The following is a 24,857-nucleotide window of genomic DNA, read 5'->3' as shown; positions in this document are numbered from 1 at the left end:
TTTTTGATCAGATGCGCGTCAAAGGATATGTAAAATATGTTGGAAAATGGGAGCAGCCCCCGAGCCGGCGAAATCGAGCCGTAGGGAAGTTTCGGTATTCAAAAAGAGTAACGACTCGTGTCAGGGGAGTTGCTAAAGGGCAGGAAAAGAGAGGGAACGAAACACAAGGTGGATACTCGCGAGATAGAGCTGTCAAGAAGAGGGATGAAGTAGGCGCGTGCCACCCTCCCTTATATACTCTTGTTTCGTTATTCCGAAGTAATACAGAGAGCACGTCGGAGATTAATACCGCCTCGAAACTGATCTTGCCAGTTCGCAAAATAAACGCATTTATGTATCCTACTCGCGTCCGCAAAACGCGAATAAACGCGTTCGTTTTTTAATAACATTTTCAAGAACCGCCAAGCGAGTGGATAATTCGCCAAACGTCGAATATGCGTATTACAACGATGCTCATCGTTGTAAGATAAATTTCTAAGTGGTAATAAACAAGCTTGTACCAATAAAAAGCAGTTGATTTTGCTTCTTGCGAAGTTAGAGGGACCCCTCAGTCGCTTGCGAGAGCGGTTTGAATAAATAAACTCTCGCTGATCTCGTCCCTTTTGCCACGGCGGGAGATTTCCGGCGCGAAGGAAAAACGGAAGGGACGCGGAGCGGTATATCGTCGATTACAAGCGAAACCATCTTCCGGATGATATAAAAGGCGACGACGCGACGGTGAGAAGCTTACTTTCCGAAACGAGATGGAGGCGCGCGAAAAACGCGCGCAAGGGGAAAAGGTAGACGAAAAGGGGGGGGGCCGACGACAACGGAGGTGGCGGTAAGAAGGTGGGTCGCACTTCGGAATTTAATCTAAAGTAGAATCGCGCTCCCTTGAGTAAAGCTCGCTTACACTTAATTTTATTTCGCTTTATACGCTCTCCCCGCATGCTTTCAATGGCGGCGTGCGCCCGACGCCGTTAGGAATCCATCGCGGATCCTTAAAGCCGCTTCCTCGAGTCTCCCCGGAAGGCGAAGACTAGTTCTGAGCGATCTCACGTAATCCTATACAGTTATTCAAACATTACCCTAAAGTTGATCGGACGCAGAGTTCATTAATCCGATCTGATAACTCGAAGGGATACTCGCTCGAAGCGCTCGAGTCTTTTTTAACGATCAAGCAATTGCCTTGCGAAATAAATATTCGGAAGATGTCTCGTGGAATATTTCCAGGCGCGCAATTTTCCCAAAAAAGATTCGAAGCCAATAAATCTTTTGGTAACGGGGAGAATGATAGGGAGGGTTGTGTTATAAGATCGATCGATCGTCAAAGTGCGAAGACGTGTACGTCGCTCCGAATATTCTCGCGTGAATAGGCGTTTGCCTGTGAGCATCTCGAAAAATTGAAAAAAACCCTTGTAAGAGGATTAAGCAACAAGACGAGGGAGTCGCGAAAATTCTTCTAAAATGTGGATACCTTATGCATCTATTTCTTTAAATACAATCATGTACATATACCGTCGAACTACATATTATATCTTTTAAAATTATTAATAATTAAAATTTTGTTATTTTCGTTGAATTTCTTTTCTTCAACGATGGCAAATAATTCTACAAGGTACTTTAATTGAATTTAATTAAAGTACATCAATATATGGCGTTGATAATTTAAACGCAAGTACGTTTTTCACGAGAAGAAAGAGAAACTTGGCCCCCTCCACACCGTGCAAACATTAATTTTCACCGTTTTATTAAAGTGAGATCAAACGCAATCGGAAAATTGTTGGCAGCGCACACTCGTTTCGCAGAGCAAATTAAAGTAAGTTCAATGAAAACGCGACCTTCGTACCATACCGAAAATGACGCGATTGTTCGCCAACAGGAATCTGTTTGTGACGTGCGTAATTACGTTATCCGAATGTTTGAAATCTCGCACGAAATTTCGACAGTTCGATGAAAACTTGAATTTCTAAGAGCCTGCAATACAAGTGATTCATTAATATAGCAAATGACGCTTTCATATTTCGAATTATAAATATTAAAAAATAGAAAAAAGAAAAAAAAAAAGTAAAATTCTATTGCCCTAAGTTTTAAGACCGAAATATCTAAAAGCTTTTAAAAGTTAGAAATATTTCAAGGAGCATTTAAACCTTTGGCGCTTTAAACTTTGATTAATTCGATCTGCGAAGGGTTGAAAAATTTCAAGACTTGAATAAAGTTAATAGGCTGAAATTTCAAAGTTTCCCGTGCGAGTATAAAAATGTGTTTGGTGGAAATAATACGTTTCAAAATTACCAATTGTTAAAAAAATTCCAAGTATTACAAATACTTATAGGTACGCGCGGTGAAAAATTTTTTAACGCGATCCCACATTCGGGAAATAAAATTTAAGCTTGCCCAAGTAGTTTGAAGACGTTAAACGTGTCAAAGGTCTGTCTTATACGACACGGAGGATTCGCGTTCGTGCAGAATGAATAAAGACGTCGGGCTTTCAAGAGTACGAGCGAAAACAGTCGTAATTGGCCTCTCGGTTCGGATAAATGTGTCTGGAGTGAGACGGGTGGAAGAGTAAAGTGGCGAATCCGAGCGAATCCGGCGAATCGCTAAATTAAATGACATCCTTTTATTACGCGTCTCGCTGCTTCCTTCCCTCCCCCTTCGCGTCTAGCTTCTTCACCCTCCGGTTCTTCGTTTTAAGCGAGACCGTAACTCCCGTCGTTAGGTCTTCAGCTTGGCTTGGCGCCGTCATGCAAATACGAGCAATTTAATAATGCCACCGAGATATCGCGAGCGCTGTTACAAAGTAAACATTTCAGCTGTAGAACGCAGCATCCGCCCTCGCGACGACAGCGTGCATATATTTCCGCAGGGTGTCTCGCCATTTTTCGTCTTACCACAATTAAGGACATACGACTCGTTTCAACCACCGTCGTTTAAAAATTGCGATTCTATTATTTGCAAATGCTGTAAATATAATCCTGTCAAAAATTATTTTAGAAGTGAGGACTTTCGAAAGGCGACGCTTCGACTTTCCTAAGTTGTTATACGTTTTTCAAGCGAAAGAATATGTGGCGTTTGCGTTATGAAATTACAGAACAAAGAGGCTGACGGTCATGAACGGGAGTTGCCAAACCCGGCTCCCACGAGTGAGGACTGCGTCACATAGATATAAAGCGACCGGGGGTAGCGTCGCGGGAATCTTTGGATGCATTTCCATTTCAAATGCGCTGATACGAGCCGACTCGCATCTTCGTCCGGTCCTCTCGAGCTCACACAGCTCGAAACACGATGCAATCTCGCGTAATGAAATGCTCTCTCGCGTCGGATATCTGCACCCGCCTTTAGAATGTAGGATACAAGAGCCACTTTCGATTTTTATTCGAGCGCGAGACAATATTCAAGGAGCGACAAACGAAAGAATTTTCTAACGTTAAATTGACTGCGCAGCAATCATCAGAATTCATTAATTTTTTTTTAATTATACAGAATTAAATAAGAAAATGTCATTTTTATATTAATAGAATTAAAATTAAGAGATACTACAAGTAATTGCAATTAAACATAGCAAAACTCGTTAATTATTCTTCTTGCAAGAGTTATTAAGAGTCATAAAAAAAACTATTCGTCTTCCTCTGATTTCTCAAGAAGTAAGATACGCGAAACAAATTAAACGAACGGTATGCAGTGACCAATGCGATGAAGAATGTAACTGATCGATAAATTAATTAAATTAAATTTACGGGTCTAAAAAAAAAAAAAAAAGAGAGCATGGTTATATTTATAGTTAATTTAATTTTAAACTACGTGGTTCCGTGGATTCACGAAGGTAATTGGAATCAGGGAGCGTTGCGACCTGCGCGAAACGCGGTGGGTAACGCACGATAAGATAACACGCGCGGCCGCGACGCTCGTGACAATTTATATTTCCGATATTCAGGGATGATCCTTTTTAACGGTTTCTTATCGCGCGACGGCGTTAACAAAAGCACTCGTTAAAGTGATTAACGACGATGAGATTGCACGGGGGGTGGAAAGAGTGCAGGCGGAGAGGGCGGAAGGGAGGTAAGCGTGGAGGCCCGCGATACAACCGCGAACGCCATTACGGGAGCTTTATTAATTGCCATCGTCGTGTAATTTGCTCGGTCTGCGCGAGCGAGGGGATGGACCGAGAAACTCGGTCGATCGCTCTCTCGCCTACTTAATTGCTGCTTTCATTAGGACCGTCATGTCACGTTCTTTCAACGAGACTCGCTCGACGCTGCCGTACGAGATTGCCGCCGCGCCGATGATTTATGGATACCGAGCGACTATTTCAACCCTTCCACCGCAGAACACGTACTTGAAAATTATACGAGAAAAGTTCTTTCTCTCCGGCGCAACGTTTCCGTAATCTCGTTTCGTCCTTTCTATTTTCTTTTTTCCTCTGTGTGTTTTTTTTTCTTTTTTTTTTTTTTTATAAAAATCTCTACGCTCTCCTGTTTCCTAACTTTCTTCTCCACTTTGAATTTACATGAAAATATACTTTTTCATATCAACTGTGCATACCAAACCGTTTTTTCTTTATTTCTACAGTACATTTCGAATTAACGTTTTCCCCTTTAATGAGCAAAGAGTAAATTTTCTTCAATAACTTTTTCTTTTTTTTTTTTTTACGTGCAGAAGTAAAAGCGTATTGTTAACAGCTTCGGATGTAGCAGATTGAACCGTGGCGCGAGGGCGAAGAAAAATGCAAGCAGGGAAACTCGACTGAAGACGGCACGGAGTACTAACGATTCTAGTTGCGAAGGACGGAATTTCGAAGGGCGAACCTGGAGCTCTGTAACTTCGTTGGGTGTAACTGCGAGCATGTCTGCGGCAAAGTGGCCACTTTCGACGAAACGACGTTACGGGAGAACCGGACGATTTCGAGGACGACGGCCGCAACGGTGACAAGGAAGAGTTCGGTGCGTCTGCGTGCAGCACACGTTTGCCGCTTCATAAAAATCCACGTGCCAAATAGCTCTCGCAGACGACACGTGGTAGATCCCGAGAAAGAAACAGCGACGTGACGCAACGAAGGAAGCGAAGGTACTTGTTCGAAACGACGGTGAAATGGAGCGAAACGTGTTTGCATTTAGATGCTTTAGAAGACCGAGACGCGTATAAGAAAATGAAGTAGAACGAGGAAAAGGCAAGAAGTGCAGGCTTCCAAAGAAAAAAAAAAAAAAAAAAAAAAAAAGAGCAAGTATTGTAATTTTCAATGGATCTCTTTTGAAAAATTGCAAGCTGCTGGCAAGGCAGCGCGAAACTTGCAATTTGCACGGGCGGGCGGAAAAGGGCCGCGTATCTTTCTGTCCCTTATCATGCAGCGGACAGACACGGGCTCGTGCGTCCCATTATATCGCGCGACCAGACGCAATTAACCAAGAGATAGCGGTTATACCGACTCCCGGCGGCGGCGGATCTTCTGTGTGCGGAGAAACCGGAGGAAATTCTGTGCCAGCTGCAAGGAACGGTCCCGATATCCTTTACGGCTTGTACAACTCTCCGGTTTCCCATCCTCATTCCTCATCCCCCTACCCCCCTTTCCACCGTGTTCCTAGCATGCTTCGTAGTGCGTGCTGTGCGTAGACGCGCGCTCTGCTTCTGACGCGCGAAAAGCGCCCGCCGACTCCAATATCGTATTCGATGCTCTCTATCTACTGACTGATCGTTCCGACCGCCTACCTCTCCCCCGCGTATTTGTCGGACCGATACCACTCGCGGATACGTCAGTCGGAAAATTCGGGAAACAACGATTCCGGTGGGTTTAGCGCGTGAAATTGCGTTAAAGTGCAAGCTGTAAATAGCTTTCTGGAGATAATGCCCCGCCAGCGCTCGCGCGCTTACCGAATTATTACCGCGTTTAGGAAAGCGTGCTTTTCATCGGACATTCCCTAGATACATTTCGAAAATCTGTACAATGCGCAGTGTGTATAATATATGACGCAGCAGAGGAAGATTTCATGGATATTAGCTGCGCGAAATAAAGCGCGAGTCGAAGTAAAATAAAATCTTTAATAACGTTAGTGTGGCTTTATATTTTGAGGCCGAGGTTAATTATTTTTTCTAACAACTAGCTATAAAACTCTTGTTAATTTTGATTTCTCGTTTTTAGTAAAACGAGTCGTTGAGAGCATTTGTAATATCGTGTAGCTATCCATCCGTGCTCTTCTATTTATGCTCTGTCTGGCCGACGCGCGGCATATCTACTGCCAGCTGCGGCTGACTGTATGCCGGAGTTGTGCTACTCGAACGGATTACACCGCACTTGAAAAATAATACGTGAAAAGTCGATCCTACAAGAATTTAACTATTAAAACAAAGGTTATTTTCAAACGCGTCGCAACCGCTGCGTACGCAGTCTTTGTTTCTGATTTACGGTTATCGAATAAATTTAATTACGCCTAAAAATCTCGTCACCTCACATTTACCGCTCTTCTCCTCGTTCTGGTTGAAAATCAAAGTACAAAAAATAAATAAATAAATAATAAAATGACAGAAAAGTTGACTAAATCTTGAAGATCGTTCTACGTCGGGAAGGCAAGGAAAAATCCAAGGATGCGGCGAGCAAAATCTACGGTGACGATATTGGCAATTTCGCTGTCACATTTTCATTTCGTTTCGCGCTAACCTCGTTCGCTGCGAATTTTCGCGGTCTCCCTTCGCGGCCGAACGGAAGGACGGATTAGAAAAGGGGATGAAAGGAAGAAACGAGGAAAGAGGGCATAGCGAAAACAGATTTTTCCCTCCCGGAGCGTCGCTCGCGCTTCCCGCATGAATTTCCATAGACGTAATCGCGTCAAGATCGAGAGATTTCCGGCCGTTTCCGACGCGACCTTCTCTCCCGCTATCTTTCGCAAATAAAGAAATTTCACGTGAATAAAGATGTCGAGACTTACGCGAAATTTGATAAATTCTACATTCATGAGAAAAAAAAAAAATTTTTAATTAATCGCGTATCAAATTAAATCAAAAGATTTTCTTACACGCTCAAATAAAAATCCACACAACGTTTTCTTCAAATATCTTACAAATATAACGTGCATTTATTATGCAACGCCCATTGTATAGTTTCAGAAATGTAAGAAAAATTTTTTAACGAGATGTTTGTACGATTCGCTATTTGCAGAGCACTCCTTACTGCCATTCTCATCGCGAGGCAGAAACGAAGGCTCGGCTTTTGACGGAAAATTAAAGTTGCAAGCGAGTAGCGGCTCTCGACGACCGGCGCGTGAAAAGCGAGTGATAAGTATGTAGCGGGAGGGAAAAAAAAAACACGCGATTCCAATACATTTATTATTCGAATTTGGATAATTTAATGCAATTATGCGCGCGCCACCCCCTTCGCCTGTTCCCTGACAGCGGTAAACGCGGCCGGGATTTCGGAACGGATTTCACCGGCCGTCTGTCCTCTACCCTTTTCCCTCTTGTTCCAGGACGATGCGAGAGCGCGCGTTAATTCCTATTCGTTGTGCGTTTACATTATTACTAAAGCGCGTTTACACAGTCGGCTGCGTCAACGCCGCCGCCGTAGAATTTTAATTCGCGATTTTCCACCGCCACGCTGGGGGGAAAAAACGTGACTATTAATCTTATAGCGATCGCTTTGTCGCATTTAATCACCCCCTTTTCGTCATCCACCACATCGGTTCATTACGTGTGAATAATGAAAGTTTATTGCGTTTTAACGTAGGTATATACGTTTTAAATACCACTCGCGTCGACAGGCTTTGCTTTAAAAGTAAATAACTCGCGGCGCTCTGTTACGTCGGGATGATTAGAATAATATAATTGATACAGGACTGGTAACATCCAATTATTGCACAACGAAATTGCTGCAGACTGCGCAAACGCGATAAACAATATCTGTATGTCGCGGGACGTTATTTGTAAAATAAAACAGCTAATTTAGAACGCGCTAATTAATTATGCTCAAAACAATGGAGAGGGGCTGTAGCATTCTCGCGGGCACATTTTCGTAGTATGCAAAATCACAAATAACTCGATCGGTGAATTTATTAATTCGATTAATTGAACGTTCCGTTATTCGTTGAGTCGATGATAATCTCCCTTTCCGCGCCTCTCTTTCCCACCTTTCTCTTTTTCCCTCTCTTTCTTACGTATTACATTAATACATATTATCGCCAAAAGCACAATTTGCTGTAAATTATCCTGTCGAAAATTATCTTCGTCGATACGATAACGGCTGCTACATATTCGTCGGTAATTATTGATATCGCGAAGAAACAACTGCAATTAATTTTCCATGCCCAGTCAAGTATCAAATTCAATTTAATATTTACATGAATCGAGAATATGTTACCGTACGATTATGCTTTTTACACGTGTAATCTCGAGCCGAATATTTAACGTGATACTTTTAGGTAAATGAACTTAATGAAAAAAATATAAAAAAAAAGCTTACTTTGCAGAGCAAGACCAAGATCGAAAGATCCAGCAAATAATACAACGAAACGATGGCAAAAGATCTACCCAGGCTGATCGGATTCTACTCTCTTCCTTGAACAATAAAAAGTTTGCTCGGTCGTTGGCACTTGGAAAGCTTCCCTAAGTCTGCACCTTAGTCTGCTTTAAGAGGCTTGCAAGCTCTGTACGCGGGTCGCCGACCTGAGCTTAATACGTACACTTATCACGCTGCAATGATCTTGTTAGCAACTTTCGTTCATCGGCGTCTGGAGGCAGAAAGGCGGAGAAAGAGAAAGGGGGAGCCTTTCGAGACGGTTAAACGCGCTTTATTGGCTTTGGAAGCCTCGGAAAAGCTCACCTCGTTCCAGAGCAATGCAAACTCCGCTCTCGAGAACTGCTTTATTTGTGCCCTGTTTCGACGAAATGAATCGAACGTGAACTAAATTCGTCCAATCGCACGGCAGAATAATTTCAACGATATGTAATACCCTCGTCAAAAATACAATTTTCGAAAATAAAATTTTACGTCTGGCAAATAAATATAAATTTATTTAAAGCCTGTCACTTACCCACATCCTTCGAACCGCCCCATGTTCCCAGCTGAGCCTGACGAGCTAATCGGGACAAAGCATCGACGTAAACCCGCGATGCTGCCGCAGCTCCTGAAAGAAAGAAAGAAAGAAAAAATGTTAAAAAAAATGTTTAAAAAAAATTTTAAATACGTTTCATAAGTCTGACGCAAGAAGAACGAGCATTGAGATTTTGTTACGGAGAGAATGTCCTCAATAAAAATTGGCAAACGAAAAATTTCAGTCCCATTTGCGTGAGTAAACGTGAAGTTTCTTCTCACCGGCGGATCGCAAATACAAGAGGATGAGAGGATGAGGCTACAGAGAGTGAATTTATGTTTCATTCGTACACGTTAGGTATACACGAGGAAGAAACAAGTGAAGCGTAAATTATGGCACTCCTCTAGCTCGTTCCACTTGGCTCTCCCTTTTCTCTCTCGTCGGCTGCCCTTGTTTCCCACCCGACCTGTCCACCGACCTCAAGTATAACGCCTGTTTCCGGAGGGCGGCGGGTGTGCAAAGTTAGCGCCCGCAGATTTGAATTCCATAGTTCCGCTTAGAGTTCCCGGTTTCTTTTCACGAGCATAAGAGCACTTCCATACGCGTAAAAAGAATTCCGGTGATTAACCCCTCTAAAAAACGATTAAAAGCGCGGGGACCAACTTCACACACCCGCGGGCGATTTTTATTTATTGTTCCGTACTATTGCGCGTTATTCGAGTGAGAGGTTTTATTTAAAAATTATATCATACATGATACTTTCTTTCTCTTTTTGTTTCGGGATTTTCTAGTCGAGATTGACCCCTCCGGCGTATTTTCTTCATATCTAGAATAATTGGGCTTTTTATTCAATTCTGCGCGCGTGTTTTTATATTTTTGTAATTAAAAAAAAATTTAAAAACATATTTCGGTAATTCAAAATAGGCATTTTTTGTTTCCCGAATATTTAAGCTTTAAAGTATCTGTGTCGCAAAAAAAATCCTAATTAGATATTAATCATTTATATTTAATAAGTACACCTTTAATTATTCATAATTATGTACAATGTACTTATTAATCACACGCGCGATTTTACTGTACGCGATTTTATTGTTGCATTTATCGTTATTACCATTGTAAAAAAAAAAATAAAAAATAAAAATCATCAAATATCAAACCGGAATAATATTCACAGAATGCGTCTAGTTGATGGTTTTGTTTGGCAATAATTTCGCCGCGAGGACTGTGTTTCATATCCGAGCTCTGCGATACAAAATTTCGCGACATCGAAACTCGTACGTCGACAGCTGTCGCCGCCATTTTTCGCGTATGTTTCGTTGCAGCCCCCAGCGAGACACGTGAAAAAGAAAAATGTGATTTTCCCCTTTGCCGTTTCTTCTTTTCTATTTTCTATCGCGGGACAAAGTTCATAAGATAATTTAACAGTTTCCCCTATTGTCAATTATTCCACTCCGCGCATTTGAAACACTACGAAATAATATACGTGTACTTCCATCGATATCCTAAAGTGTAAATTTTTATAACAGTAAGTTATTCAATATTTTACATCTCTATTTAAAAATAATCCCGTGCATATTGGTTCGCGTAAAATAATTCTCTTCGATTGAAAGAAATGCCGCATCGAAATAAAAAAAAAAATAAAAAAAACTTGTGATAAACAGCAAGCATTTTTTTTTTACCACTCCTCCAAGTAGCGGCGTACGTATTATTAAAATGCAGAATATCGAGCATTGCGGAGCACGCGATATAATCGTAAGCGGAAATATTCGACGCTTCGCAACCCCTCTCGTTGCTCGGGAATGTGCAAACCATTTGGAACATAACCGAGTGATAGTATGGGGACGTAGAAATGCTGACTCGCCCACCTCCTTGTTTGCGGGTGTTCCAGCAACCTCCGAGCAACCGAGGGGATTCGAAGCGGGGTGAGTTCGTCATCGGCGACGCACCCTATTGTCCGACGGTCATCCCTCGTCTTCCCCCAACCTGTCGGCAAACTTCGAACTGTCCTGTATCAACCCTTCACCGCAACGTTTCTCATCCAGCCTATCTCAGAGACATCTCGATATCGATGTATGCCGGTGCATGCATGCAATGTATATCAAGTTATATCGGGTACGAAGGGAGTTCGCGATCGCTCTCGTTGGACGAAATTCAAGACGCAGTACTATACCGTTCGCAGACTAAAGATATTGGATATTCAGAGTCTTGGACATTGGCCATATCGAGAGTAATTGTACAATTGAAAGTATTCGCAGGTTTATTTCGACATTTCGGAACCTAATTCTCCAGCCTCGATTTTCCGTAATTAATCGACGTGCAATATTTTCTTTTCTTTTTTTTTTTTTAACATTAAAATATATTGTTTTGAACCCGCGGAGACAATCGAGTGGGTTTTCATTATCTGAAACTGCAATTATTTTTCGTAAGTTCAAGGTGATTAGACGCAACTCCAAAATGCTTAACGCGTAATTAAGGAGCTGCTTTGAGAAACGGCTTCTTAGCCCGGTGCGTCGTTTATCAACGCTTGCGAGCTTGCTTAGAAGGTACAGAGATAATAAATGAACGGCGGGAGTTTCTAAGCGGCTTAATTGCTTATGAGGGTGTTTACCAAAGCCCTTAGACCACCTTTGTCAAACGCAACAGGCGCGAGTGAGCACCATCAAGATTTCGCCTGATATTAATGTAGATTAATAGTAAACTTTCTTATCGTTTTGGTTGTAACTTTTCCTATTTCTTCGCCGACAGTTCCTAGGAGTTATCGACGATTATTAATGGACCCAAGTCCTGACTTCCGTGTCTAATACCTAATTCCTTTCTATTATCTTTTTTATTTTATTTTATTTTATTTTTTTAATAATCGAGATTCTTACTTAAATAGAATTATTTTGTCGTAAACTTGAAAGAACTTTAATTGTTACGTTTCTTAATAGAAAATTTGTTTAAATAAATAAATTGAAATAAAGATTTCTATCGCTGTCTCGTCTGCGAACTTTTCAAAATTAGAGACATTATTTTACCGCCGCATATATTCGTACCCTCTTAAAGCGAACGAGAATCCTTACGAAGCTACGTGAATGTCTTTTCACCCTCACTATCTTCGCAAGGGGTTATTCTCAGGAATAGTTTTAATATGTGCCTCTCTCGCAGCACTTAATAACGTCGGCATCGATGTCGGCGGCGCCGTGGCTGGATACCACCACGTAGAAAAACGCAATGAAATTGGCAACAAGAAAAATGTTCGCAGTACAGCTTCTGAATTTTAATTTTCCCAACTGACCCGATTAAATTATAGTACATTCAAATGCAATACTAAAACGTATCAGTAAACTAAATTAAATTAGTCCACAGTAACTTTGATACATACATAAAAAATGTGAAGTAATAAAATATTTGCGTAACTACGAGAGCTACGAAAATTTTAAAAAAGAGAATTTAATTATACGAAGGAAAAAAAAAAAAAAAAAAAGAGAATAAGTGACAAGGTACGAAGTGGTGATCTGGTAACAGCGCCATTTTGCATTCCGGAAGTGAATACCGCGGCAGGCGATAATCGTGAATTAAGAGGCGTCGGCTAATCGACACACCCACCCTTTCAATTTCCACCCTTGGCTTGTAAAACAGGCGCCCTTGCCGTATCGCGAGAAGGAAGAATGGGAGTGAAAGGGAAAAAGGGAGAGGGAGCGATTGTCTCCGGTGATTACGGTTTCCCGGGTTGTTTGCATTTAGGAAGCCATCAACGCTTAATCGCATTCCTTCCCTCGGGAAATTGCAGTTTTTGACGACGAAAACAGAGCAGGGAATGCGGAGAGAGCAAGGAGACCGAGGAAGTAAGGAGGATAAAGAAGGGGCCAACAACTCTTTTTATATCGCTCGCCCTCGTCGCGTTGGAAAAGTAGCGCCGTGGAATTCTGCTGACACAATCGCGCGAAAAGCGACGCGCGAAGTTTGATAAATACTTTTGAGTGGCTGAAATTTTGCAAATGCTGATACCACGGGATTTTTTTTCCGACTGAGGATTACGAGAGAAGTCGACCGTCTCGTTATTTCGGTTTCGTTATTTAGCAAATATATCACGGCGATAAATTCCAGCAACGATTACCGCACAATACCGTAATTATTTTATTTTCATTTTTTATTATTTATTTAAACGCGAATAGAAATAATAGCAGAATATTTCGAGCGCACCGCGTGAGTTTAACTTCCAATTCGTTCGGTAACAAAACTCTGTTTCACTCGGAGCGCCTAGTGCATCGAGAAAGGCGCGCAGGTTAGCGGTTCTCACGAGCGGAATGCTCGACGTGGAAATAAACCGTGGGGGATGAGAAAAAAAGCAGGACGGTCCTTCGAGAGGGAATAATGAAATTAGAAGCGTCTGCCACCCTGACCGCAACGAGAGACGAAAAAGGACGGGAGCGAGAAGAAGGGCGGGGGAGACCTGGAGAGAGGTTGCCCGGAAGCGTCGTCGAGGCCGAGCAAAAATAATTGAATCGCAGGGGTTGCACTGTCCAGAATAAAGTTTACGTTTCAACCACCCCCCTTCCTTTTTAACAACCCCCGCTTTTCCTCCATTTCCTCTGTATTTTAACCGTGTCTTTACCTTTCATCTAACTCCCCCTTTCCTCCCGCTACGAGAAAACGCAACTCTTCGACCGCCACCCTCCTCGTCTCACATTTCTATCTTCCTTCTGGAATTTCTAAGGGATGGCCGCCCTTTACCTTTTTCCACGTTAACTCTCCCGTACGTTTTTCACTTATATATTTTCGCGAAATATTGAATCGCGCGTAAATAACTTTGCGATGCTTCGACGCCCCTCGTGCGAATGAAATCCATGGACGAGGGCGCGAATGAGAAAAGAATTGGGGGATGATTTATGGGGCGTATGCAGATGCTGGCGTAACAGTATTATTGTAAACTTTGCGATTGCGGAATTGTTCGAGTGCCAGGAAACGGGTCCATCGAGCAAACGCGCGAATAATGAGAGTGGCTCATGTTTATTTGCACCCGTCGTCCTCATCTGCGAAAGAATCGTATATTTTCGCGAGCAAATACGCCGATACACGGTTCGTCGAAGGATGCAACTCCGAAGATGCGAAAAGAATGAGGACGAGCCTCAATCTGTCATTATCGAGATAATCGAAACGTATTTGTGATATAAAAAAAAATTAATTTATTAAGTAGTTCTTGCACGCGGAAAAAATAATTAAAAAATTTATCTTTACTACTAAAGTCGATATAGTCGGCGTAACAAACGGAATGAATATTAGGAGTGGTTTTATTTTTTTTATTTCGTTGTAACTGCATATTTATACGGTTTCTAAAACAGAATTAATTCCGCGTTATAAAAAGAAGTAGCGATTATCTCGAAGGAAGATCGCTAAAGGAAGAGGAAATCGAAAGAACGCGGTATTGTGAAGAATAATATTTAAGGATTATTCCGTCTCCAACGCCGGCCATTCCTTAATATCGTTCAACTGGCAAATTGGATTAAAAAGAATCCATTTGAAGGGATATTAGAGAACCGTATCGCGGAGAGCCGGTTTCTCGTGATATTTTTTCTTTATTTTTTTTTTTTTATTCCTTTTTCTTTTTTTTTAACTTCGAGAACGAATTAAGAGATAAATCGAGTTCCTCGAACAGATGGCATTCACGATTGCATACTAATGACCCTTCCATTCAACAACTCGGCCGTTTTTATTACAGTAATTTTTAAGCGTTATGCCCGTAATTTTACAGCAGAGTCAATTTCTTTTTAATTTTTTTCCCCCCTTCAAATCACAATTGTAGCATTTCATTACGGATTCACGGGGCATCGGTCGGAATTATTAAAAATTATTATAAAATTCGTTACTATTATAAATGTTATTTCGATTCGTAATTTTCTTGGCGATAAAGAATAATAATCCGTGCGTGGACGTGACAGATCCAGCTTTTCTTTCGACGTAACGCACGATAGTTTCTCACTTTAACGCGACGGCGTACATCGTCATTAATTTCCGGTAAGAAATAATAACTTTCCGCGGAATACAGAAATTCCGTGCTTGGTCTCTCGGTTAGATATTAATAACCGTCGCGCCGATAATAACTATCGTGAAAATTAAATCGAATTCCAAACATACTCGCCCGCGACGGACGAGGAGGGCGGCGAAGGTGGGTTAAAATAGAACGGGGGATCGAACTTCCTATTCCAGGGATGACACGTCCTAGGTCGGGGTTAATTAACGGCGCGGCACGCCGCGCCGCGATTAGTCGCGGGCGCGATCGATCTCCGGCTGCATGACGGTTCCATTAGTACACCCGGTATGCAGGTCCGGTCGGGCGCGAATACGTAAGGTATTCGCTATTAAGGGGAAATACGGATTCCGGGTGATACCATCGCCCGGAAACTCCATTTACCGCGCCTCGTAAGTCTATGCGTACATCGCACATTAGCGATATAATATAATTCTTAACGATAAAATAATTTTAATCAAGACCAAAGTAGCTACTTGTTTGTTTTTTTATTTTTTTTTTTATTTACTGAGTATACGTTTATTGCATAATTTACACACACGCGGGACCTGATCAATAATGCCGACGCAAAGAGTTAATTTTTGTTCTTCCGATTTTCGTATAGACATGTTACTCGTCAACATAATGCACGAGATACGTAATGAGCGTATCAATTCCAATAAGAGCAGAACGTGTGCTGGTATCGCGATAAGGTCTCCCTCATTTTCTCGGGGTATTTTTCACTAGATGCTTTTGCATGCAAAGCTTGCCGGCAAAGGACTTGCCGCGTCAGTCGTCCGCAGACGACGCGGCTCTATCTCACGCGCATAATTCAACCCCCCGGTGCCCCCCTCGCGTTTATTATGCCTTTTATTAATGTGCGTTACGCGGCCGACGTGGCGCAAAGCGACGCGCCGAATGTTTTTTATGCTAAACGGAGTCATTTTCGCGCAGCAACATCGCACAACTCTCTCGATCGCGTAATATTCGCGAAAATAACTTTCACGATTCTTTCTTTTTTTTTTCTCCCCCCGACCCCTCTAACCCTCTCGCCTCGCGATGAGATTTTCGCCGCAGTGCAAATTGCAGTCCTGGAGAACGTGAGCGGAATATATTAACCGTCGGGCTTTTTACGCTACGTCGAGCGAAGTTAAACACACGACGTTAGTATGTATTCTAAAATATTGTCCTTTTCGTTGAAATGCTCTTTGACTGAAATTTGCGGATCTTTTTACGAAAAAAAAAAAAAAAAAAAGAATTACCTCGATAAATATCTCATTGAGAAATAACAGAAGGCTCATATTACTCAGTAATTACTCATGTCGTTAAGAGCGATCGATGTACTGTTACATGTCTGATAACATACGTACATTCACCGTCGGGAATGGCGTTCGTGGTGCTGCGACGGCGGCTAGCGTACGTGAACTTGCCGTGGGGTGCGTCGAATCTCACACGAAGCGCACGTGTAGATATGTCGAGGAGTACCGGTCACAGAACTGAGGGAGAACGCGGCCTCCTACACCTCCCCGTACTTGGCGACCGAGAGAGAAAGAAAAATCACGTACGCTAGCCGCCCCTCGCACCTCGTCGCAGCAAATGCCATATTTGCCTTCCAATGTACATATATGCATATCGATAAATAATATAATTTTCACGTCAAGATTAAAATAAAAGTAATTGAAAATTAAATGTTGCATTTTCGTATTGAAAAATTTGTTAATTTAACTCAAGTATCTCGTGTAGACGTATCAATATTTGTTCCTTGAAGTATTTTACATTATTGTTGCTGCGATACGACAAACAATGCAGTTGATGATTTCGTATTTTCGTACCCCTGCCTGCCTCCCACGCAAACCCCTGAGTATAGCGTTTGTTTTACACCGCGTAGGACAAATGATGGGGCTTGACAGTCGCAAGTGCGGCCTGCATAACTCTGCCCTGCCGATATTTTCGTTCGTTCGAAACGGGAATCGATCGGGTTAAAGAGCGATCGAGTAAAGGAGGGGTGGCGATCGATCGGGTGGAGTAAAAAGGGGGAGATAAAGAGACGGTGTGAAATTGAAATCGCGGAACCTCGCAGGTTCGAACTACGAGGGATCATGCGAAGCGTAACGGGGGAGGTGAAACGGAGAGAAAGGGTTGGAAAGGGATGGACATGTGCCGGCGGGAAAATTGAGCGTTTCACCTGCACAGATTCCATAATTAAAATCAGTCGGTGCCCTCGCTCGTCATTGTCCACCCCAGGCCGCACGGACGTTCACCTCCTCCCACCCCCGGATCACTGTCACCCTCCTGTCTACATCCGATGGCTCTCGCGCATTTTTGTCCCATTTTACGAGATCACTTTCCAAATCGCCCACGCTGATTCAGTCGCCTTTACGATCCGCGTCCGTTCAACCCGCAGCGAAGAAAAAAAACTTGGCGCTCGCTTAACGCCCGAACAGAGATTTCGCCTCTAAATAACGCATAACCGAGTAATTTATCGCCGCGAAAATAAAGCTGAGAAGTTTTCATTTCCCTTTAATTCATGAGCTCACTGTCATTCGTACTTTCCTTTGTCCGCCCTGGCCTTTCAACATTCGAAGAAATCTCCCTTTTGTCTCGTCTTTCGCGAGTCGTCAAAAATTAATTCCTAATCGAGTTAGTTCTCTTTCCTCGCGCGGAACTCGTTAAAAGAAGTTGCACCGTCCTTTGTGCAGAGCCCGACTCAATGCATTTTCCTCTTACCCTCTCCCTTTCTCGAATTCTCTGTCAGCATCCGTCTAACTAGCAGTCCTAATCGCATCGAGATAAAAAAGTTTGCGGACCCACCACCGCCGAGAAATTTATCGCGGTTCTGTTTGTACGAACTTTTCTATAAAAGGGTTCGCGGGAGTCACCGTCGGCGGATTAGCGTTGTAATCTTATCCTCTTCTACGAAGAGTTTCAACGTTCGACATTTGCTTGAAAGCATCGATTGTGATAATTAATATTAACGATCTTTACCGATCGCGGAGCCAAACTCTTCCGGAAGACTTTGAAAAAATTATATTACATCGTGTCCATCTTCGCGGAATGATTTCAAAACGATCATAAATTATAGTTTGAAGTTTGTAAAATTACATAGAAAAAAAAAAAACCTCGAAGAAAGAAAGAAAGAAATAAGCGTAAAATGCGGTAGAAGAGAAGAATTAATTATATGCCCGCGAGGTTACGGCGCAGGAATGCGAGTCGATTTTCATCTGGCGGAAACAGCGAAGCCTCCCTTTCCGCAAAAGTATCTCGCTTCCACTGCCGTCGACAGGAATAATACCGTTACATCAAAGACTAGCCAGCCCCGCGCGAAACTTTTAAGTCACTTTTGATGTAAAGCCGACTGCCGTTGCGCAAACTACTTTCCGCCGCCGAGTAGTATTTTCCTCAATGTTCCTTAAACAAATTTCCGCCATCAGCAAGAGCCGCCCTCCCCTCGCGGAAAATTCGCCGAAGATCACGGCGTAATATATTATTTCGCGATTGGTCAACGTTGCAATTTTTATCGTCCCGAATATTCGCCATTAAACAGCCAAAGATACGGAAATGCACGGAAGATGTATCCATCGTAAAATAATCCCCCTTTCCGTCCTTAAGATAATTAAAAGCGATATTCTACGGTGAGTAGCAAACGACCTACATGGAGGTAGCACGCGAACCATCGGTTTCAGGGTCAGCGGGTTAATCCCCGAAGGTGATTGATCTCACCCGGCCACGGAAGGTCGCGAAAGTGCGAAAGAGGAATAAACACGTACATAGGAATAACACGGACAGAACGGCGCCGGTTTAGAAATATACGAGAAATGTAAAATCGCCAGTCGTACTTTAGTTAAGTAACGACGTGTGGAACATATAATTAATCTTTATCGCGGTAAAAAAAATTAATTAATCAAAAGCGCGGGACAGTAAAAGGGGATGGAAAGGGCGAGGCGAAAGCTCACAATGCTAACGAGTTGGCAATTCGATCGTGCGATAGGACCCAAGAGGCTAACAGAAAGTTCTTTCTCTCTTCCCCAGCTCCTCGCTTATTCTTTGTGCACCGACTTTCCACTAGCGAGCACGACTCGCCTGTTTCCATCCCTTTTTTCCAAATACTAGCACACTTCATTTAATTCACTCACCGTGAAGGGCCTTCAGGTACGCCTTGCCTGCGTTGATCAGCTGCCTCGCGCCAGGATTGAACTTATCCAAGATATTCTGGAAAAAAAAAAAATAAAAGCATCCTTTAAAATGTTGCAATTAATTAAACTGAAAGTAGACATAAGACGAAACTTAAAATAATCTTTTTCTTCCATCGCATAAATTGCTTGTCTTTACTTGTTTTTATAGACACGTAAAATTTAATGCATCAAAAAATTCTTTTTCTTTTTTATTTTAAATTGCATATCGCGAAGTTTATGCATGTACATGACTTGAAATGTACAAGAGTTTTCGTATTATTAACCGAAGAGTTATAATAGACTTTGTTACGAATGCAGAAATTGTTTAGCAGTAGACCGATAACGTAAATTGGCTATCAAACTTGAGCCATTGCAGTTTAGATTCGCGAAACTTCTGTCAGAGCGCGGAATTCAATGAATTGGAGGATATTCAATTTCTTGCCACGTTCAAATTTTGTGATATCAACGTGTCGTTCCGATAACGTAGATCCGAAAATCTCGGTTGAGTCAAGGCGGAGTTAAGATGAATGTTTTCCCGAAACGCGGTAGCAAGAGCGCCCGAAGGATCGTCCGTCGATTCCCCGGGGCGGTTTCCGCCGCGCCGTCACGTCGAACCCGGGGGCGCCGTTCCGGAAGCGGGATCTGATTTGGGGTTTCCTTTCCTTTAGGCAGAGTCGCGTCACCGTCGGAATTTAGGTGGTACTCACGAGGCGTAACTCGTTGATGCGGTTACGATGTATCGATCCTGGTAAGAGTATGACGGCTAAATTAAACTCGGCTCACCCCCGACCTTCGCATTCACCCCGGCGCGACGCTTTCGCTTCGATCGCGGCGTAAAGGGTGAGACCGCTGCGTCAGAAAGGTAATTATCTCTTCCGTTTTCCGAGCTGCAACATTTACGCGTCGCTATGCGAAAGCAACGGTATTTCTTCCAACGTTTACAATCGAGAGCAAGCAATTTTTTTTTTCTTTTTTTTTTAACACTCGGACAATAACGCGAGTGATAAAATGATGTAAATTGTTATTTCGAGATTTGAGCTTCACTTAATGCGCTCGTTGCCGGGACGAAAAAGAGGTAAAATTGTCTAAGGAGATCGCAAGAAATAATAAGTACCGCAAATGGAAAGTTAAAGGTCGCCGTGTCGATAATAAGCCAGCCGCATTCTTACTCGACGCAATCCCGACGGAAGCCGGAACAAATGCCGCGGGGCAAAATCGCCATCGCTGCGAAAGAATGTATAGACGGGGTGAATGAACGATAGGGAATCGAGCGGTCTTTCCCGCGTGCCGCGAGATGAGAAATATCTCGCTGCATGCGCGCATCCAGCGTGTACCTACATATGTACTCGCAGAGATTGCTAAGGTCCATTAAGATACCTATACCTACTGCGAATCAACGATGCGTTACGTAACGCGGATAAGCGGCGTAATCCTACTCTTTCCCGTACTCTTTTCCAAATTCCGCTTCGATCGCATTTGTTTTCGGCTGCTCGTTAAGATCTTCAATTTATTTCTACGCTTTTTATTTTATTTTTTTTTTTTATTTTTTACTTGCGTTAAAAGTATTATTTTATCCATGTTATTAGCACCGCACGTTGCTCGTGCCATTTACATTATTTACGTCTCTCATTCGTCGTTCGTGTCCCGTATGGCCAGGGCTGTTCATTTATTTCGCCTGCAATATTTATGGCAATCGGTATTTATTACTTTATCGCGAAAATTCTCGGTCTCTATCGCAGCTTATGACTCCAAGTGCGCGTCATAAATCGCGGCGGCTCGATCTGCTTTTTCGAGATTTACGGGAAAGTAAAAAAAAAAATTGTCGCTGCCGGCCGACGAGAGCCGAGAGGTCCGCGCCGTGATCGATAAGGCCGCGGTAAATTTAGTCGATCGATTCCGTTACAGTCCGCATAACTGGGCACAGCGAGCGAAATGGACCCCCTCGGTCCCTCTTACCTCTGTTATTGGCGAACGGCCGCTCCGACGAAAGCGGGAGAGAGAGCGCAAGGAAGCCGGAGATCAAGTCCAAGCCGATGAATGTCGACTAACGGGATAACGTTGCATGAATTTCGCGTATGTGTGACCGCACGCTAACATCCGCGCCGCGCGCGATTCTCCGACTTTGCCCGGATCGCCACTCCTACTTACTCGGCATAAATCCATTTTCCTGTACGGGGAACAAGCCCTGATCGTGGCACTTCAAAATCGAGCCCTTCTAATTTTTTTTCTTTTTTTTTTTGCCTCGAGAGACGTCGCGAATCAGAGGCACTTTCTGAGAACTTTGCAACATTTTTATTTCAGATGACGCACGCTAAAATCAACGCAGTGGATCAACGGCTCAAGCGTTACTTGATAATCATTAATTTTTGTTACTGCGTTAATTTACGAGTGAGAGAGAGAATAGGGAAAAAAAAAACAGACACGGGTTCACCAGACGATCTGATGGTTTCCTTGAACATGGATTTACCGGTGGGTGCCCTTACACGAAGATCCTCTCGAAGGAGCAAATCCTGCGGTAATTCATCTCAGTTACCGTTAAACGGAGGGAAAGAGAAAGATAGAGGGAGAGAGAATGACGTTGCCGCAATAAACGTACAAAATAAACGCGCTGCGGACCGCTTCTGACCAAGAGAGTGAAAATGGCCGCAGCGCTTCTCGACCACAACGATTTGTTTGCAACATAATAGTGAACTTTCCTAGTGCTACCACGTACGGCCGCAGCCAGTGACTTCCGTGACGACGCGTTCATTGCACATTTTATTTAAAAAAAAAGAAAAAAAAAAAACTTCAAATAATAGACTTGCCACATTTTATATGAAAGTCACGTAAGAAATTACCTGACTTCGACTTTCTAGAAAATGGTGAAAAACAATTATCTACTCGCTAAAAAGAACTCAACCAAGCGCCAAATAGAGCGGAAATACGTCCTGCTTTAACATAGAATGTCCCTTTTTTTTTTTGTTTTACAATTCTCGTACGTGAGATAATTAATGTTTAAAGACTAGTGACGCAGCCCAGCGTCTCGGTGGGTTAAGCATTATCTATGATTTGTATAATCGTGTGCGCGAGAAAAAGAAAGAGTGAGAGAGAGCGAGAATCGGGTTACGGGACCTAGATCAGTATAATCAATTCATTAAATAATTAATATAGGAAGAGAAACTGTATGTCGAGCAATTTCTAATTGCAAGTTAAAAGACGAAAAAATGAGAGAAGGAACGCCGCGTACGTTCATCTGAACGAGCTGTGGGGGCTGTAGGGAGGTGGAAGCGATAGCAGTCGATATACCGTTAACTAAAGCCAAAGAAAACCGGCGTGTCAAACTGGTTGAATTTTTTGGCGCACGCGAGTCCACGTAAGCGGCGGCCTGTTTCGCAATCTTATGCAAACGCAATTCTGTATGCGCGTACCACCGAGGTGCAACAAAGGTCAATGCGTTCCTTTTGAATCAACGTCATCGCGACTTATTAATTTTTTTTCCCTCTCTCTCGATAATAAAGACATTTCCTTCCTATGATTTCCGCGCAGAGGCTAAATTTCGGTAAAATTAAATCCTTAATTGGAAAGAAATGAGCGGACCGAAATAAAATTTTCTTAAAAATGAGGTCAAAGAGCCAGCGAGTAAAAGAGAAACAATTCTTATGTATCGACGGGTCCCTTAAGTACCAATTAAGAATGTCGATTGCAAGCGGCGGCTGTGTAATGGCACATATGTTACAGGCGACACCATTTAATCGTTTCGTTGCGGGACGAATGTAAAGCTCTTCTTGCCACTCCGCGCATCTCCATCTCCCCGACGGGTCCTGACAAATTAGAGGCAGTCGCGGGGCTTTAATGAGTTTTGGCTCTAATTAAGCCCGAGGATTCCGGCGAGCGTCAATACGTAAAGTTAACTGAACGCGCGGCGTGCACGAATAATCCGGGCGAGCGCGATAACGCGTAATTATCATTAATTGGCTTTTCCGCGAGTAATCGCGTTAGCTCCCGTAATCAAGGATAATTTAAAAGAATTGCTCGCCGATGCGATGCAACGCGAGATGAATCTTTTTCAACTCTGCAAGGGAGCGCAAATTATATGTATATTTGCAAGGAGAAAAAGAAGAGATTGAAAGGTAAGAGAACGTAACTCGACGCGAAAATCAAGCCCCGGACGCTGCGAACGATGTTCGAGACTAGACGTTCTTTAAAGTTCACTCGGTATTTTCGGGAAGTTTGAATTTTTAGGCGCATTTACTCGAACAAAGGCCGACGGCGACGAAAATTCATTGGCGAATGCTCCGGAAAAACAGTCTGGTCGGGTCACTTGGTGCGGATCGAGCGGAAAGTTCGCCCGCTGAAGTTGCCTTCTACTCGTTTCTGACAATGAGCGGGAGAAATAGAGAAAAAGAAACGGAGAGTCCTCAAAAAAGAAGTCTGGTAAGATTTACGCGAGAAGCACGGTAAAGGAGCTAGCTCGAAAAAAGACTCGCTCGAAGATCGGGAAATTGAGTTTCCCGGAGAGATCTTATTCTCCGCCGTCCTCTCACCCCTTTCTCTCAGTTTCGGAAACTCCCGGCGCTCATTTATTTATCTCCTGCAAGGGATGCGCAAGCACGTACGCGATCGAAATGAAATTTTTAATAAATAAATAGCGAGCGCGGAGTTAAATGCGCGCATCAGTAACAACGTGCTCGGTTTCCCGATGAAGCAGGATGAAAGTTGCATCACCCAACGCCCTCGAGCATCCCCAACAAGTCTACGAGATTACAGTACCTATGAATTTAACGACCTAAAAACGACTACCGCCGTGATCGCGCGAGCTTTAAAGGTATCAAAAAGTTTGCAAATCCGCCAAGTTTCGAATGTTCAAGTTGGTGCATCCGCGGCTATAAACATTCCTAAATCCGAGGTACAAGCTGCTTAAAACGGGAAATTCGTGAAACCTATATATAATAGTCACGATTTGCGAGTGTCGGAGATCATTACTGAGCACTAATTTTGAGAAAGATTCAACGAGAAATTAAAAAAAAAATTTTTTTTCTTAATTAAAAAAAAATTCTTTGCATTCAATAAGAAATATTTAAATCGAATTAGAAGACTTTGAAGAATCGCGCGACGATCAAACTCGGATAATTTACTTACGCGTATATGAGAGTGAAGCGATCACAAAAATACATCGAGAAAGCATCTGAGAATTCGTAATACCCGACGTTATGATAGATCTCGCCGGGTTCTCGCCAGTTCTACAGCCGCGAATAGAAAGGAGCGCAGTAATATCCCGCTCATGCTGCTCATATCGCCTTGCACCGAAACTGGTTGTGCAATTGCGGCACGAGGCACAACGCCGCGGTACACGCTATTGCATTGCAGAAGGTCGTAGGTGGTCCCAGGTGGGTCAGTCGACCAACTGGTTTCCAGCGGCTTCGCGGAAACTACCTGGAAGACACCACGTGCTTTCTCGCCTGAATAAGTGCAACGCAATCCGCTCTTCTTCTTATCGCGGCAAAAAGACATTACGATCAAACAAGATATTCGAGTTTCTGAAGCGTGAGTCTGATATTATTTCACGTAACTCATTCTTACCCCGAAAACAAAAAAAAAAAACCCTGTACGCTAATCGAGAACAAAACACTTTTTACATTTATTTATTACATCGACACGAAATTAATTTTTTTTTTTTTTCTGTTTTTCTTAACTATTCCTGCTATATTAATTTTTAAGGTA

The 24,857-nt window shown here is 42.8% G+C and overlaps 1 protein-coding gene across 2 annotated transcripts in view; it reads right to left on the bottom strand.

Moving 5' to 3' along the window:
- Irsp53 (Insulin receptor substrate 53 kDa) overlaps positions 1-24,857 on the bottom strand; it is a 50,815-nt gene that overhangs the window by 13,571 nt on the left and 12,387 nt on the right. For both annotated transcript variants that reach the window (XM_070659174.1, XM_070659175.1), the window contains 2 exons: positions 19,119-19,194; positions 8,997-9,089 (listed from right to left, as the gene is read on the bottom strand). In XM_070659174.1, coding sequence (XP_070515275.1) covers positions 8,997-9,089; positions 19,119-19,194 — 169 coding nt within the window. The remainder of the gene's footprint in view (positions 1-8,996; positions 9,090-19,118; positions 19,195-24,857) is intronic.

This window comes from Cardiocondyla obscurior, linkage group LG07, assembly GCF_019399895.1.
Source record: "Cardiocondyla obscurior isolate alpha-2009 linkage group LG07, Cobs3.1, whole genome shotgun sequence".
NCBI classification, from domain to species: Eukaryota; Metazoa; Arthropoda; class Insecta; order Hymenoptera; family Formicidae; genus Cardiocondyla; species Cardiocondyla obscurior.
This window is presented reverse-complemented; position numbering and strand designations above follow the sequence as displayed.